General features: G+C 41.9%; 1 protein-coding gene across 1 annotated transcript; it reads left to right on the top strand.

Moving 5' to 3' along the window:
- The first annotated feature begins 825 nt into the window (after nt 1-825).
- Nucleotides 826-17731, top strand: ZRSR2 (zinc finger CCCH-type, RNA binding motif and serine/arginine rich 2). Its single transcript, XM_074605821.1, has 11 exons — nt 826-964; nt 3396-3475; nt 3625-3727; nt 4017-4125; nt 4456-4542; nt 6752-6790; nt 8191-8306; nt 11256-11469; nt 13871-13926; nt 14103-14212; nt 14855-17731. The coding sequence occupies exons 1-11, from the start codon at nt 918-920 to the stop codon at nt 15334-15336; spliced, it is 1443 nt and encodes a 480-aa protein (XP_074461922.1). The 5' UTR covers nt 826-917; the 3' UTR covers nt 15337-17731.
- Nucleotides 17732-18468: the final 737 nt, after the last annotated feature.

Here is an 18468-nt window from a genome sequence, read left to right as displayed (position 1 = left end):
GAACCAATGCATCTTACGGAGCACAAGCTGTCAGCAGCTGCTTACTACAGCTGTGGAGCATCCACACCGCAATGTGCAGAAAGAACTCAGGCTAGCTGTGATACTGGGCACCACATACACTGCGGTACTCAGCAGGACTGGGAAAAATTATATCTATCACAGTAACAGATTCAGTGGGCTGAATCCGTTTTTTAAAGAGAGTTTAGCAAATTGAAACTTACAATGCTACTTTTCAGTGCATTCACCGAATCCTAAATGCTTTTGATGGGAGGAATAACACAAACGCCATCTCATCTTTCAATATATGAATTGCTTTCGTCTTGTGTCCTGAATTTTGCAAAGGCAGCTCTAACAGCGCACGAGCATGCTGAGAGCAGCCGGGCTAGCCACTGATCTGTCACCACCCAGCGCTGGTTTCCTTTCCCCCTGCTCTCGCTGCCCAGCGGGTGAGAGCCGTATATTCAGACGGTTACTGCAGCCAGCTGAGGACCAGCTGGATCATCATCACTACCAATCACCACCCCATGCCACCAACCCCTGCGCCTCCGTGCGTCCTCCTCAGCGACCGAGCCTGGGCCGCAGAGAGATGGCAGATGCCCCTGCCCGCCCCGACGCGCCACCCGGCCCCGTAAACCGTCCCATGCCGGCTACTGCGCTGCGCTGCCCGCCCCGCTCCCCCTCTCCGGGGGCCCAGCCTCACGCGCCGACCGCCCTTCACGAAGCGGTTCGAGCGCCCTGCTCGTCCGTTACGGCCCAACGGACGCCCACTGCGCGTGCGTGAGCGCGCGCGCTCTCTCGCTCGCTCGCACCGCCCACCACCCCACCGCCGCCGCCGCCGCCGTTCCCGGCGCGGCTGCCGGAAGGGATTTTGCGCCCTTCCGCCGTGGCGTCACGTGACATCCCCTCGGTAACGCAAGATGGCGGCGCCCATGTTGCTGCCCGAGTCCCCTCTGGGGAAGTTGAGGTGAGGCGCGGGCCGGTGCCGGCGCTGGGCCTCCCCGCCGCCTGCAGGGACAGGGGGAAGGGCCCAGGGATTCCTGAGGAGGGCCGCGGCCCAGCCCCGGCGGCGGAACGCCCAGCCGTACGGCGGCCGAGGCTGAGGCCGCCTCGCGGCCGGGCCCGGGAGTGGCGCAGCTACGTGCGGCAGCGGCCATGGCCGACCGGGCGCCGCCGCCCGTGGAGGTGGTGGGCGACCGGTGGCGAAGTGGGGGCGGCGGTTGGGAGCGCGGGGGGCGCCCGCGGGCGGGGCCGGAACCGGGAAGGGGGGCGGGGGGGCACGGCCGCCGTGGGGGAGCCGGGGCTGCCGCCCGTCCCGGCCACGGGGGAGCCAGCGCCGGGGTTTTGCTGCGTCCCGCCTGCCCGTGCTGTTGGCGGGGCGGGAGTGAACGCCCCACGCCCGGGGGAAGCGGCGGTCGTGGGGCTGTGTGAGGCTCGGCGGAGGCCGCGGCGCGGGGAGGCAGCCGGCGTCTGTGTGCCCGGGCCGAGCCTCGTCCAGCCTCCTCCGCAGATGGCGGGATCCCCGGTGCGGGCCGACAGGGCTTTGCAAGCGCCCACGCCCCCCGCTTGCTGGAGTGGCCCCGCTCGCCGGTGCCGTGCAGCTGAAGGGGGAGGCGAGCCCCGGCCCCGGAGCGCCTGGGGCACTGCTGCTCCTTGCGCTTCGGCTGTTTGCCTTCTTCCTCCTCGCGTGCTGCTGTGGCTGGGAGTGAGGAGAGTTGCTTGCTCTCTTCTTTCCTTGGGCTTCCAGATCACCTAAGAAAGCCTGGGAACTGGGAAGGAGGTATCCTCGCTTGTCAGCCCTAGGTACCTGCTGAGTGGATGAGATTCGTTTCAGGCAGGTGACATTATGGGAGGAGTTGCCAGGCTTGCTTGATCAAAGGTAGAAGGCTCAAATGTGGGCAGAGCATGTGGCCTGGCATGAATCTTTGAGAGCAAGCGCTCTGCTGCTGGGGTAACCACCACGGTCTTATTGATGGCACGCACAGGTGTGCAGATGGTGAATTTGTGAGTAATCCTGAACAGAAGGGTTAGAGATGCAGGTGAGGTTTTGGCTATCTGACTTATACCTATGGAATCCTTTAAAATTACATACTCCGAAATGGGAAGATTTTGATCTCCTGTCAGTATTTGGCATGGCAGAATGACAAGAGTTGAAGATCATCCCTTCCTCCTATTTTTCAGTTACAAACTGGCTAGAAAGAAGAGAGCTATAATGAAATATGACAGAAAAGGTGTTGATATGAAAAAGCTTTCCGGTACTTAGAGGACTCTTAACGATAATAAAAGCACAGTACTGTTTCTAGGCAGCCTTGCAGAGTTGTCACACAAGCAAGGATGAGTCTGGCTAAGCTTCAGTAGCAGAAGAGTAGACCTGAGCATTACCTGTGGTGGTTGTTAAGTGTGCTTTTATCTATATAGTAGGACTCCTGTCTTTGGAGAATATCAAGGGAGAAGGGAAGGGACTTAAAATTTCATACCTTGTAAAAGAGAGGAAGACCAGAATGTGCTTTAAGGTGTACCAGATTTACAGAGTAGGAGCTTCCCAAATTTTTCTCCCTAATCTTATCTAGTGACCAGGTTTCAGGAACTAAGGGAGATTTCATGGAATTAGTGATAATGTCAAGTACTGCAGAGCTCAAGGAGGATGAGACCCTTTATATTCTGTCTGAACGTGATTGTTGCTACTGCAGCTCTAACAACATAGCTACAGACTTCACTGTTGTCACGGTTTAACCTCAGCTGGCAACTAGGACCGTGCAGCCGTTCACTCACTCCCTTTCCCCCCCTGCAGTAGGGTAGGGAGAAGAGGGAGAAAAAGGAGGAAAAAAACCCTCGTGGGCTGAGATAAAAACAGTTTAATAGAACAGTAACAGAAGAGAAAAATAACAATAATAATAATGGTAAAAGAACATACACAGTAAAGTGATGCAACAGAAATTGCTCCCACTACCTGATAATTGATTGCCCAGCCCATCCTGAGCAGTAATTGTGGGTTTCTGTCTTCCATTTGTATACTAAGCATAACACCTATGGTGTGAAATATTCCTTTGGCCAGGTTTTCCTGCCTATGACCCCTCTGAGCTTCTATGGGAAGCTGGAAAAGTCCTTGATTTACTATAAACGTACTTAGCAACAACTAAACCAATATGCATTATCAACATGATTTTCATACTAAATCCAAAACACAGCAGCTACTAGGAAGAAAATTAACTCTATCCCAGCTGAAACGAGGACGATCGTCATGTTGGATGTCCCTGTAGAATTACTGTTTCATATGAATAGCTGTTAATTTTGCAGTTTGCGGGGTTTTGTACTGCTGATGTAAATTGAGTGCATGTAGGACAGTAAAAATCCTTTGTTTGACTGCTTTAATGTAAATAATATTCTCTCACCTCCAGCCATCAAAAATACAGAGCTATTTTGAAGAAAGAAAAGCGAAAAAAAAAGCGACAGGCGCTTGCCAAACTAAGAGACTCAGGTAACCGTGAAGCGTTTTGTATTGTCAGTGGAACTAGTAGTGATCCTTTTTCTTTTCTTTTTTTTTTCCTTTTTTTTCTTTTTTTAAAAGGATATAATTTTGTGTATCTTTGCTGACTATAGCATCCATTGTTTTCTGTTTTTTCTCAGAAGCTACAGAAAAAGATGAATCGGTGTCTGAGGAGGGAGAGGAGGAACTAGAAGAAGAGGAGGAAGAAGAAGAAGAAGAAGAAAAAAAACTTGAGGCGGAAAGGTGAAAAATCTAGACAATGACATATATGCAGTAGATACATTTGTAGTCAATTACATTTTGATACCTTGAAAAGTTTCAATATATTCTGTAAGTAGAATCGTTTTTGTATCTTTCAGGCTGCACAGTTCTGCTCTGAAGTCTGAATGATTCCTGTGGAATTTTCTCTTTTAAAGAAGATTAGATTAGCTGTAGTTATTGCTGAACTAATAAATTTGAATTGTATGCATGACAATTGTACCAGTTGGTAGTCATTAAAATTTGTCTAAGTGGTGTCTGGTTTCCTTGGTAGACAAAAACTACATGAGCAGTGGTTGCTGAGAGAAGAAAAGGCCCAAGAAGAGTTCAAGCTTAAGAAAGAAAAAGAAGAGGCTGCAAGAAAACGTCAAGAAGAAGAGGAGGTGATGTATAAACTGAGTGTTACAGTTGTGTCTGGCAATAAGGCAGACTTAGCATAATATCTCTTACTGTTCTGTAGTGGACCCAGTTTTCTTGATGTTGGCATGTTTGAAAGCGTAAACTCTTCTTTCTTCCATTCTGGAAGAGCAAAATTAAAAAGGCGGGGGGAAAGAGTCTTTAAAAGGGTTTTTGTCCAGGCATTTAGTTGCTTATGACTGGATGAGAACTTAATGGTCAAGGAGTTTAATACAACACGATAGTTTTGAATTTGACTGTTCATGAAGCATTTGTTCACTTGAATAATTTTTTTAAAATATTTTTTTGTCATAAAGAGGAAGATCAAAGAAGAATGGGAAGAGCAGCAAAGAAAAGAGAGAGAAGTGGCACAGCAGAAGCAACAGGAGAAGAGAGAGAGAGAGGTGATTTCCTGGCAGTGGGAGGATAAACATGTTACATATCCTATTACATTATCAGATGCAACAGTCTATGCATGCTGAAGAGGGATTCTATTCTAATTAGCAAATGTATAAATGTGTTAATTACTTCTTCTCTCCATTCTGTCTAAATTCTCGAAACTCTTATTCACTGTTAAAGAAGATCTACTGAATCCGTATACCTAGAAGGGTAACTAGTTTTAATGCATCTGGTTGTTCATAGTTTGTAATTTTTTTTACATCGGTTAAGTACAAAGGCACACTGTGAATGCAGATTCTGATATGTGCACTTTTGCATCATGCGTTAAAGATAATCCTTACTTAATGTCCCAGTTGAGCACAGTCAGTGTTGAAGAAAGTGCCCAATGAGGATATGGAATGTGGAATTACATTGCTGCTGTTCCTTAACACAGTTCTTAATCAAAAGATATATCACAGCTCTTCTTTACCTGACTCATCCAACAGGACGTATCTTTTTTTCAGAGCTCCTTGGGTAGAGGAAAAAATTATACTGAAGATGCTAGGCATTGATAACATTTGTGCTAACAATACATTCTTCTTAAGTTTTAGAACTTGAATAACCTGGATGTAAGGTGTCCTTACGGAAATCCAATGTGAGAACTGGCCTATCGCCAGTAAAGGGTGATTGAAGCTTTCTAGGATCCAGTCATTTTAGCTTCTCCACAGTCACAAAAGATTCCAGTCATTTCACTGGGAGGTGTCTTGCTACGGGGTCTGGTAGCCACAGCAGGAGAAGAGACAGGAGTAAACAGTATCGTCTCCTGCATTTAGTAGTTGGTTGGGTCACTGATTGTGTAACACTTGCATGAGGAATGAAAAAGAACAGCAGTTGTTGTATTTCCTGTCTTACTTCCTCTTGTGTTAAGCGTCCATTTTTCTCTTTGCAGAGTAGGGACAGAAAGTGATGGTTGTGTTTTGTTTTTTTTTAATGTTGAGCTATAGTTCTAAAAGAGTTGAACCACAGTAACAGTGGGATTTTGTTCCTCTCCATACGTCTGCATTTGCCCAAGCCCTCAGTGGTTCCCTGAACTAGATGGAAGACACTTTTTTTTTTTTTTTTTGTTTTGGTTGGTTGTTAGTTGGTTTGTTTTGGTTTTTTTCTGGGTTACTATTTTACTGGTTTAGTGAGGTAAATTTGTTCATAAACGGCATTGATGGGCACCCAGAGGGAAACTGAGTACCCAGCTGTGGGTGGAGCCACCCATTTCAGCAGTGGAAAGTTGTTCAGTCAATTTGTCCTGTCTTTTGAAACAGCAGTTTATTCAAATTCTGGCTTACTGATTTAAAAAAAAAAAAATCCCTCTCTAAGATGAGAAAACACATTTTCTGGTTTGGTGGTGGGTTTTTTGGTGTTCTTTTGTTTTGTTTTTCTTTAGTAGGGCGGATGATATCTGACATACTTGATGATTAGTACCAGATTCTGTCTGGGTCCTCATCTTAGATTGCATTTTTTTAATTTTATTTGCTCTTTCTCTTTTTTTAGTTCATCTAATTCTCTTCCAAATTTGAACAATGCTAGCATATTTTCTTGTATTGGTTATGTTTAAATGTCTTTTTTTCTTGGAACCTCCTAGAATAATTTGTCAGAACTAACTTCCAGCCAGTTTTGGAGACTGACTTTATTGTTTTGCTCAGGCAAATAGAAGGAAGGAAGGGAAAAAATATCCTCATTCTTTTCCTATATTTGAAAGGCTGGATACAGTGAACTTATGGTATAAAAGTTTCTTAAGAGTTACGTTTTCTGCTTTAACAGAGGTTCACTAAGCAAGTGTTTTTCTGTGTGTTGCACAGAATGTTCTAAGTTCAAAAGGTTAGTGCAACTAAATGATTATGAACTTAACTGTAACCAGATGAGTACTAGAGCAGGAGAGATATTTAAGTATTCAATAGTTCAGTGATAATTTTAAAAAAGAAAATGAAACTTTTAAAGTTGTCTAGCATTTAGATGAGAAAATCATCTACATGAGGGTCTTGTCTGATGTATCCTTTAACAGCTTTGTAGTACATGAATTGCTAAAGAGCAAAAGTAAAACTTCTCTTTTTAAAGCAAACCCCATCAAACTTTTATTATGCATAATCATTAAGTACTGTAAATTAGGTTCTTAACTGAAGAAACCAGATGTTTTGCGTGTCCTCAGGGTTTTCACTAGTCCTGTGTTTGCACCATTTATAGGCAGCTGTGCAGAGGATGCTGGATCAAGCTGAAAGCCAGGTATGTTCAGAGACTTTTTGAAACAGAACTGAAAAGTAATTTAATTGCCATCCAGTGTTTGCCTTCTAGCGTGTTGTCCATCTGCTCTCAAGAACCTAATGGCCTGAATAAATTTAATATGTAGTGGCTTGCACGAGCCGTACACAATTATTTACTGGGTGCAACATAATTAAGCATATTTCTGGCTGGTTGGTGGCAGTGCGGTTGTGCATGCTCATTCCTATTCAGGAGATCTGAGATCTGAGGAGATCTGGAAATACTGCTGTGTGCTGTTAAAAAACCACTATGCATGATGGTTTATTCGTGAATTAGAATTCTAAATAAATCTGTCAGTCCTTCTGGGTGGCAAGACAAACTTTTCTTTTAAGCAGATGGCAGGCTCAATATAAAAGGATTCAGCAGTAGAGGAGGGCACAGATCCTTAAGGAAAAAAAAAAGGTGGGGGAGGGAGAAGCTGACTGCTCGGGTGCCTGGAAGAGCATGGATCTCAAGCTGGCAGTGTGTTGTGAAGAAAACTGCCGTCTTCATTTGAATCTTAGGGAGGATGTATTCAATTTTTCCTGTTGCCTTAAAGAATAATTTGGCTTTTTATCTCTGTCATATGGTTAAACTTGTGAAAATTCTTGCTCTGCTTAAACCACTGCATGAATCTGAAAATTTTTAACCTAATTAAGCCATTGTAGGTTGATTGCCATAGCTACATTGGAGTTGCATTCAGTTCCGAATTATGTTTAAACATTAGTTTAGGTAGGGATCCTAACTGTTTCATAATATGAGTAGAAAAATGCTGCGAACTATTACCTGCCCAGAGCTCAAAATGTATTAGCAGCCATTTCTGCAAGGGAATAGACAGAAATACGGTATATTGTGGACTTCGTTTAGTATCAGTTCAGGGTTCAGTTACTTCCCGTTGAAGTGACAGTGCTGTTTTGTTGGAGGAAGATTATGGCTGAGATTTATGAACAGAACTGGTAGCAGGGTCAAATGCTGCTTGTAAATAAACAGAGTTTTCAGTTGATTTAAAATGAGAACTTAGTCTAGTCAGCTTTACAGATATTTTGTCTAACAAAATGAAAATTCCCCTTTTAAAATGCGTGTTTTGTTTGTAGTCATTCAAGGCACTCAGCCATCCAGTTTGGTGATTTTTTTTTTTATTGTTGTTAAATCTTGAATGTAGACTTGTTCTTAAAACTAAACCATAATCAAAAAAAGAGATTTCCATCACCAGAGACCCAAGGCACTGGGCAGCTTCTTAAAACAATGCTTAACATAGGTTCAGCTTGCCTTCTAGTAACACAAGTGCTCATAATTGCATGTGGATTTAATTGATAGTATTATTTTGACATTACACTTCTTTATTGTTTTCTAACTTATGCGTATTTTAATGTTTTTTTCCACAGCTGGAGAATGGTGTGACCTGGCATAACCCAGAGCCCCCGGAGAATATAGGAACAGAGAAGGATAGAGCGAATTGCCCATTCTATATTAAAACAGGTTCCTGCCGATTTGGAGACAGGTAATCAATTGAGTATTTACCAGCATAGAAGTGTTTTGGAGAGGTGGAAGGGAAGCAACTTCATTAGGTCATATGCAAACTGAAGAAAAATTGCTATATAAATTATTTTCATGTATTTGGATGTGGTTCTGTTATTCATGATGGATCTAGACATTGAGAGCAAAAGCGTTGCCTGTCTGGAATTGAACTATTTATTACTGTGGCATATTATTGATGGTACATTGTGGTTACATTGGTCGAACAGGCTTTTCTTTAGCTTTGACACATAGAATCATAGAATTGTCTAGGTTGGAAGGGACCTTTGAGATATATTCACATAGAATATATTTGATTTCTGTTTTTAGTACAGGCCTGATGTGTCAGATGTTGGGTTTTTATCTTGCCTATTTTGTGTATGCCGCATCATTCAAAAAAATCAAATCAAATCTCAAATGGACTAAAGCAAGTTAGGACACATCTTCATAGTTGGGAAAGCTGTTGTGTAGCTTCCAGAATTCTCCTGTTTGTATACTGTTTACATGTGCAATACATTCATTCTTGATTCTTGTGTACTGTTACGGGTGCCCTGTCTTGGGAGGGAAGTATAGTAAAAGGCAAAACAAGAGAAGGACAACAGGATGATCAGAGATGAAAAACAGCTTCTGTAGGAAGAGTGGCTAACTAGTCTAGACTCTGCTTTCGAAGTGATGATGGAAGAGGGCTGTGGTAGATGAACATTGAACTCATGAGTAGGATGGGAAGGATTATTTACTTTTATTATGAAACAGTTTAATTAGGTGTCCCTGAGTGTTTGCCATCTTAAAAAAAAAAGTACTTTCTCATATGAAACAAATGGCAAAACTTGTTACCAGAGGACATAGAGGAAGCCAAAAGTATAAACATGTTCTGAAAGGGAACCAGTACAGGTTCATCAGTAACCATTAAAGATGATGACCCAAATGCTAGGAAATCCCTGAATTTTTGTGTGTGTTAAGGAGGAACAATAGCTAAGCAGGAAAAGACTCTAATATTTATTACGTGAATCTTTAGCATAAACTAGTAAGTCTAATTTACTAACTTGTGTCACTGAAACATGTGTGGTCTAGCTAGTATAGTTTTCTTTGTCCTAGAAGTAATTTGTTTTACGGTGCTGTATATTGTGGATAATTACATGATAATTCAGCTCTATGGAAGCTTCAAGTCCCCATCTTTTTTCTATTCTGAAATATGTGTTGAATTCCTAAATAAAACTTTGGGCAGCTGTTTCACTGTAGACAGCATTTTTGCTTTTCAAATGTTTAGTTCTTTGTAATCTTTGCCATATTTTTGCTTCAGTGGTATTTAATGGAGATTAATTATGGATTGGATAAAAATCAGTTTTGCGTTGAACTATGAATAGGCTTGGTTAAATAAATACCGAGATACATCATATTCTGCCCTTCTTCTCTCACCTGTAGCTGTTGATCTCAGCCACCTCTCCTTCATCTTCCTTCCTCCTCCTCGTATACCTGCTTCCTTCATATTCTGGTCATTTTAACCACTGGTGTTGACCATAAGTTGAAGGACTGAGATACACCTAGGAAAAGGACTGGGAGAATGGGTTGGAAGTTGAAATGGACCACAGTGGTGAAAACTGAGAGCCAAAGTTATCAATAAAAATTGCTGAACCTTGTCAAAGCTCACTGTGTCTTGAAGAAGCTAAAATGGACTGAGTTCACCGTTATTAATTTCCCCAGTAATCCAAACACTAATATTTTGTAGTAATACTGGATTTTGGGTCATTCATTTTCCTTAGGGTTCCCTTTGTTCTGTCATGTGCTGTATTCATTTTGTGTACAGACAATATTGGTTGGGTGTGGTATTTTGAGTTCTATCATTCAAATAGAAGAGTGAAATGAAACAGCTTCTAAAATGTAAAAAAAACCCCAAACCATCAAATTAGTCATCTCTGGTTATAGTCTTGGTTTGGGAGTTTTGGTTTTTGTTGTTTGGTTTTTTTTTAAATCTAAGGTGCCAACCAGAAAGTGAGAGTCAATTTCTAACTGACTGGATGTCAGTCAGAACTGACCTCCAGTCTGTCTGAAGTCTAGGTTGTCATTGCCCATTTTGAGACTTGACCTCCCTCCAATTTGTCTGTGCTTTGCCAGTGCTAGATAAGAGAGTAGACTAGTCTGACTGTTTTACTGATCATGCCATGAAAAGGAGAAATGTATTGGAGAGTGCATGACCCAGTTGCTCGGGGAAGTGTTTGAAACGGAGATCATAAAGTACAATGAAATAAACATGGAGGCTAACATCTATGTTCTTACTGAATCTAAAGGTTTGTGGGGGAGAACTGTATGTCAGCACATGAGGGAGGTGCATATGATGAATCGTGAGGGAGACCTAATACTTACATGGCCGCCAAGAGGATGCATATTAAGATAAGACTTACTTAGAAAAATGATTTTTTTTTAGAAGTGGGAAAATAGAAATCTTGTACCTGAATCCAGCTTCAGGTCTAAACGTGTTTTCCTTCCCTGACTCACTCTCCCCACCCCCAATGCGATGAGAACAACTTCAGTAAAAGTCATTCAGTTTGTGAAAAGAGCAGGAGGGACTTGCTTTAAAATGTCTTATAGAAGATTGTCAGTAGTCTTTCTGCAAACTCCTTCGGAAATGGAGACGACATTTAACCCTGGTAACCTAAAAGAAATTACCTCTTATTATGTTACTGGTATCTATAGCTTTTTGGAGGTGTGCTTTTTTCAGCAAAAACGTATTTATGCATGGCAGAAAGCATTAAGGTTATATGCAAACTCACTTCCAAAAGATTTGTTTTAATAATTGAAATATGTCGATTTTCCACTAATGGATTTTCTTTTGTAATAGCTGTTACTCAAAGTAGCAAGCGTTTAAAGTTTCAACAAGTGCATCCTCTGCTGAAAGTGCTGATCTTTTCACTTTTCCTTCTTCGCTACAAATGTTCAGGTGTTCTCGCAAGCATAACTATCCAACATCAAGTAAGACACTACTCGTCCGAGGGATGTTCATTACTTTTGGTATGGAGCAGTGCCGGAGAGATGACTATGACACAGATGCAAGTCTTGAGTACAGTGATGAGGAGACCTACCAGCAGTTCCTGGAGTTCTACGAGGACGTACTCCCTGAGTTTCAGAACGTGGGGAAGGTTGTTCAATTCAAGGTATGCACCTGAGTGTAACAGCTTGTTAAAATATTTAACGTATACCACCTAAGTTGTGTTTAGTAGCCTTGACAGGAATTCTGTCCAGCATGCCCTAGCTAAATTCCATGGACATTACAGAACTATAAAACGTCCTTACAATAAACTGTGCGTGTCTCATGTCACCTGTAAATTTGTCACTGCTGTTCTAGAGCAGCGTCTTACTCTGGGTCAATCTTCTCTTCCATTCCCCTAAATGTTATAAAAGCTTGTGCTTGTGTATTGCAAGTTATTTGTACCTGCTCAACAGTCCACTTACCTCAGAGGCCCTTTTTTACTTAGCCCGTGATAAGCCCTTGATGGTCCAATAAGACTGTTAGACTATATAAATGTATCTAGGCTATTGCATTTGTGCCAAAGGAATGAAATAGTGGGGGTATAAAATGAATTTGGAATATACCCCCAAACATTGTAATTTTAGGTCTGGTTGGATAAAATAAAATCAAATGTCAATGAAGTGAAAAGGCAGTAGATATTTCAGGAGGAGGAATTATAAAAAGTTACGTAAATGGTGTCGAGATTTGTTATCGATCCTTAGTTTCTGCATTTTGGTTTGCTGAATGTTCTTTCCTGAATTTTTCCCATTTATATTATGATTTCTTATGGGGGAAAAAAGAGGCACCCGTAAATGGAGACCTTGGAGATGAATGATGTGGTTAACAGTCCCATGTTGCCCCAAAACATGCAGCCTGGGTGGTGAAATCTCCTTGTAGCAGAACCTACTGCAGCGTCCCTTTCTGCTCGCCATTCCTGAGTGTTTTGCTGCAGTCACCAGGAGGCACGCGGTGCCTGTTCTCCTTTTGTTTCCCTCTGGTGACAGCTGCCTCAGAACTGAGATTGTATTAGCATTTCAAGCAAGAGGAAAGTAGAAAAAGTGAATTTTCAATAGCTGTATAATGAGCTTTATAGGTAAGAAACCGTCACTTGTTTGGAGGAGTATCCCCTCTGTATTTTGACTCATGGGATATTAGCAAGCTGTGCTCCATCCTAGAAGACAGGATGTAGATTCCCAATGGAGCGTGGGCTGAAATGCTGTCTTACCATCAGACTCAGATCCTCGACTTTGTATCATTGTTGTTATATGCGACCGTGCACATAGTTGGGCCCCTATGACTAACAATGGGGCAAGAGCTTTTAGTGTGGCGTTTCTTAGCTTCTGAAGTAATTGTGCAACTGTAATATGATTCTCATGGGCATTTTCATTATATTAGAGATGCTTAGAAATTACATGTTGGCTGCAGGGATCTTAACTGTGATTGAGTTGAGCCTCTGCTACCATTTAGAATCACATTATACACACCCCTCTTCCACCCGACTTCCCTTTCCGATGTAGCCCATGGTTTTATTCTTGCTGTTCTTTCTGGGAAGCTAGTCCAGAACTTGGCAGATCCTTACAAAGCACACTTTGTTTGTGTGCTTTGTAAGGATCTGCCAGGTTCTGGACTAGCTTTCACCCACGGTGAAATCATTTTTGTTTGTTCTTGTGTTGATGTTGTTTATCTCAAATACTTCTGACTGCTTATGCTGTAATATTTAATTACACAACTGCTTGTCATTGTGTCTGAAGCCCTTACCTAATCCAGCGCACAGAGAGGTGTTCTCTGAGGGTCAGTCAGGGTTCAGGGATGAAAGGAGCCACTTTTCTCATTTGGTGCAGATACCAGAAGAGGCCTGAGGGCAAAAGAGGCTGGGCGCACAGTTGTGCCATGGAGAACTGCTTGAGCCTGCCTGTCTTGGAATCCTCTGTAACCAGCAACAAGCTTTTTGGAAAGCTTGCATTTTTGAAATGTATTTTTGAAAAGCTTTAGATATACTTAAAATGCTTAATTATTATGAAAAAAGGTGTTTCAGAACTGTATTGTGAACGCTAGTGACTTCAGCTTTTGTAACTTGTCTCACAGGGACACTGTGAAGGTAAATTGCTCTAACGATTCTCTCACCATAATGAATCCTAAATTTCCACACGAGGATACTGCTAATTGTTTTCAGAGAATTGGGCTGTTGCACAGTAGGGTTGGCCCAGACAAGTGCAAGACAATTGCGTACAAGTTGTCTTGTGGGCTAAGTGAAGCAGAGGTCCCAGTATTAATCAAAGCATAACGCTGGAAACAGTCAAACACAAGCCCCAAGGGAGCTTTTTTTGCGCCCCCTTTTTTTTTGCGCCCCCTTTTTATTTTGCCTTTTGCCTTTTTCTTTCTTCAAAACCTTTTATTTGGCTAAAACGAAATTTTCAGAAGAATATCACAGGCAAGTTCAGATTGATGAGCTGTCATAAATGGGAATGGCTGCCATCTCAACATGCATGAGCTGCTGAAGAGCATAAACCTTCCATTGCACTAACTTAATGTTTCCATCCCCCTAGGTCAGTTGCAACTACGAGCCTCACCTGCGAGGAAATGTCTACGTCCAGTATCAGTCGTAAGTACTTGCAGTCTTACTACAGTTTAGAACTAAACTCCGAAGTCCAGTAATGAACACTGTTTGTATAATTCAAGTGATTCATTCTCATAGTGTAGTGGGAGCCTAAAATTGGTAAGTAACATCTTAAATGATTGTACGATGAGAATGCTATGTGCGATTTTTACTTTTTAAAGGGAGAAGGACTGTCAGGCAGCTCTTGCTCTATTCAGTGGACGATGGTATGCAGGTCGACAGCTTCATTGTGAATTTTGCCCTGTGACAAGATGGAAAACTGCTATATGTGGTGAGTCACATCAACACTTGGAAAAGAGAATGTGTTTTACTGAGAAGAGTACTTATGGAAGTGAAAAAGAGGGGGTTAGCCTGTAGTTTTCAGGTCTCCCTAACATTGCAGAATATTTCTGTTTGGAAGACATGAATGCTAACTTCCTTGTGTAGATCTAGGAAAGAAAGGGAATATTCATATCATGTCACATAAGTGTCTGAACCATTTCAGTGGATTTACCTTGGACTGGAAAAGAAAGTTTGTATCCTAGTTTTGGAAATTATAATCTTAAAGTGAACCTACAGGAAGTACTATTTTATCTGTTTAAAAGGCAACAGCAGTTTCTGAACCATCAACAATTCTTAGCAGTAACTATCCCATTTTACTTGACTGTATTTACATCCTTAGATTAAGGTAGTAAAATTATTTATGAAAATCATTTTAAGCTAAAACCTTCATAACTGTTAGAAAGTTAATTACAAGAAAAGTGCATATTGAAAAATACTCTTGCATGAATTACATTGATAGGTGGTCAGATGCATGTTTTTCTGTTTGAAGAAGCAAAATTCAGTTTATTAAGTTTCTGTCCAGTAGGTACATAATAAAGAAAGAGATTTAACAGGTCTGGTTCATAAAAAAGCAAACCCTAATCTGTTGCAGGCTTATTTGAAAGGCAGAAGTGTCCAAGAGGGAAACACTGCAACTTTCTTCATGTATTCAAAAATCCAAACAATGAGTTTTGGGAGGCCAATAGAGACATACGTATTTCTCCTGAACGGACTAATCAGTTGTCTAAAAACTCTGAAAGGAGAAACAGATCGAGCCATCGTGATGACTATTACAGCCGGTCAAGGAGAAGGGGCAGCCCAAGCTCAGATCATTCTTACCGGAGAAACGGAGAACCGGAGAGAAAAAAGAACCGCCGCAAAAACAAGAGAAGGCGCCGATCTGGCAGGTCAAGAAGTCGAGAAAGGAGGAGGTCTCGCAGCAGGGGGAGGAAGAGGAGAGGCCGCAGTCGCAGCAGAAGTCATAGTCGAACACGCAGTAGGAGCAGAAGTCGGAGTTCCTCTCGATCCAGGAGCAGGGGTAAAAAGAGATCGAGCAGCAGAGGAAAAAACAGCGAAACTCCCAAAACAAAGTGAGAATTACTTTTAGAAGTTGCTAATTGATCAAACATAAAGCTGACAAAGAAATCCTTCCAATAGGGCACCAGATACATTTGAGTTTCAAATAAAGTGTTCTTGCACATTACAATGTTTCTTCCTAATAAAGGAACCTAGTTTATTGTGTGCTAAGCTTCAGAAAATTGGAAGTTTAAGTCCTATATAAGGTGTGAATGTCAAGTACTCTAGCTACTCTGTCCCTCTGAACTGCTGCAACATCTGGATGCATACCGAGTACAAATAGAAAGAGAAGTAAAGCTTATTTGGTATATGCTTATTTCTGTGTTATGTGTGTGTTAAGTGTTTACTGTCCCTGTAAAGGAGTTAGCACAGAACAGCCATCGTGCTGTAAATTCACACCACAGCATACTGCAAACTGAAGTCTGTGTAGAGGACTGCCGTTTATATTTTCCGTCTGTTTATGGGAAATCTCTTTCTAGTCAAAGTAAATATAATCATGTTATGAGTTGGAGAAAAGGGATCTAAAAGACAACACTGTGTGATTGTACAGTACTTGCCCAGTAGGAGCTTTGTGGTCATAAGTGTCAGATTTTTCTCTTTCCCCCTGACTGAGCTGCTGAGCTAATTGCCTGTAGGGATTGCAGGAGACTAAAACCAACTAAGAAGTGCACAGAAAAACAATCACTTTATTCAGTACCTTAATCGCCAAGTAAGATGGAGACCATGCACTTGTAATCCTCAAGGGAGGATAGAAAATACTTTGCATACCTCTTGGTTGCATACCATTTGTAGTTGAAAACAACCTTCCTAACCTGTGATGGAGTGCTGGAAAAGTGTACATCTGGTAACTGTAGATACACACGTAGATGCGAAGGCTCAAGATGGTTGCAGAGTGGCTAAAGAAACTGAAGGGTTTGTACCTGGAAACAATACTTTAGGTTTTTTGGAGAGGAGGACTTGACTTAAAGCCTTTTTAGGCTTATTTTACAAACAGTTTAAGGCACCCTACTGCCTAGCCTCCCTATGGTCACGGCGGAGAGCAGGGTACATAAAAATGAAGTTATCAGGACAAAACTTTTTTGTAATGAAAGTTATATTAGCAAAGTACCTGCAATTAGATAAATCCTTACAAATATTTCTTCACTTTCAAATGGAAGATTTGTGCTGTTAGGTGGACTGTACTTCACACTGCTTAACTTCAGGTATTTAACTTGGGCGCTTAGGTGTCCTTGGGTGCTTGGAGAGAGCAATTTGTGGCACTGCTGGTATCTGCAGAGACACCTCCCTCCCTTAAACCTCTCCAAAGAACTTGTGCTCCTGCTGAAGTTAGAAGCCTAAAATAGATGTGAAGTGCTCCCAAATAGATGACTCCAACATTATAACATAAAGTCCCGTAGAAAATCTGGATACCCAAACTTCAAGATAGTATTCCTCACAGCAAGACCATCTTCCCCCCAGGATAGTTAAGAGTGAACAAACATTGCTTCTGGATATAATATATATATTTTTGCTTTTCTAAATGCATACTGCACCTAGCATGCTAATTATACATTTTTCCTTCTTTCATGTGTAACTGTTGTCCAATAGGGAGTAATACAACAAAAGTGCTATATATTGATGTTCAGTTCAAACCCAACTTTCACTATATATTGTCATAACTGTAGGCAGAATTGTAGCTTAGTTAATTTGATTAAATGTTTTAGTTATCAACAGATGTAGGAATTGTAATTTAATAGCATAACTTTTGAAATAACTTTTTTTGAAAGGCATCTTTCAAAGGATAGACAGCACTAAGTTTTAAATTGTATTTGAGGAAGTTGTGACCACCGTTTTCTCATAATGTATCATTTTCTGACTAGACCTTGCAGACAGATTTTCCTCCGAGGTTTCTGTTTTTTCATAGATGCTCACTTGTGTCTAGTTGAGTCACTCGTGCAGAATGTGGCAAACCCTGGTGCAGTTCCCCGCAGAGCGCAACTGAACTGGCATCTCCTACGTGCCGAGAGGCACCAACATAGGCCCCGTGGCACCTTCCTTTCACTGGTGCTGCCTCGCCTCTGCCAACTTGTGCCGGTCAGCCCGCCCACTGGCTGAGGCTCTGGGGTGGAAGAGTTGGCTTACGCCACCTCTAGTATGGCAGCAGGCTATCGCTGAGCATTATCTGAGCAAAAATCAATCACTGAGCTCAGACAGAAGCGGTGGGAAGGGGTGGTGGGAACCTGTGACTGGTCGGGTGAAATAAGCAAAGCAGGCTGCTGTGGGATTAGAAACCAAGTGCCAACTGAGACCCATGTGAGAATTCCACAGGTAATTAGGCTCCTTGTCCCCACGGTTTTGTAATGGGATCTGGGAAGCTGAGCTGCTGTATTTTTTTAAAAAACAAGTTCTTATAATTAAAAAAGACTTGCTCAGAGATGCATGTAAAAATTTAAATATACTTTATTTCTGCTACTATAATGGCTGAAGCTTCAGCTTTTTTTCTTGAGGTCTGGACCCAAACTTGCTGGCCGTACGTGCGCAGTGTAGGACTGGTAGCTGTAATTGTCGTTCACTTTCACATGCAGGCTGTTCATTACACAGAAATTGAGTGCTGTAGGTCTGACATTTAGTTTGCATTTCTTAGCATGAAACCTGGAATTCAACCAGTTTTCTAACTTCAGAGTTCATATCTTTAAGTATTGTTTCCCTACTTCATAATCTTAAGTAGTGTTATATGCATGGTTTTGTGTTTCCTTATTAGCCGAGTGAGCTATTGATTCAGAAGAGACAAAGAGACTAGAAGTTCTTAAATGTTAAGCTTAATTATTTTTTTTCCAAAGGGGACAAGCCCCAGAAGAACACAGAAAGGATTTAAATTTGCAAGGAAGAGCTTGTTCTCGCTGCCTTTTATTCTGCATATTCCACAGAAAAGGACCTTATAAAGTGAATTAATATTGGACAAGTTTTGGTTCGGTTTGGTTTTAATGACTGCTTAAAACCAGTGGCTTTTAAAATTCTTTTTTTTCAGTTAGTTGTGCATTCTGCAAGGATCACTGCGGTGCTTTAGGGGGATGGTGATGGCAGGCATTTAGAAAGCAGCAAGAAGCTGGATAGGGCAGTAGTGTCGATGCCCCTGGGGGGGCTGGCCAGGTGGCTGTTTCGCAGTCAGGA

The sequence above is a fragment of the Larus michahellis genome, chromosome 1 (genome assembly GCF_964199755.1).
Source record: "Larus michahellis chromosome 1, bLarMic1.1, whole genome shotgun sequence".
Lineage (NCBI taxonomy): Eukaryota > Metazoa > Chordata > Aves > Charadriiformes > Laridae > Larus > Larus michahellis.
The sequence above is the reverse complement of the archived record's forward strand: the minus strand, read 5'-3'. Positions and strand labels throughout refer to the sequence as shown.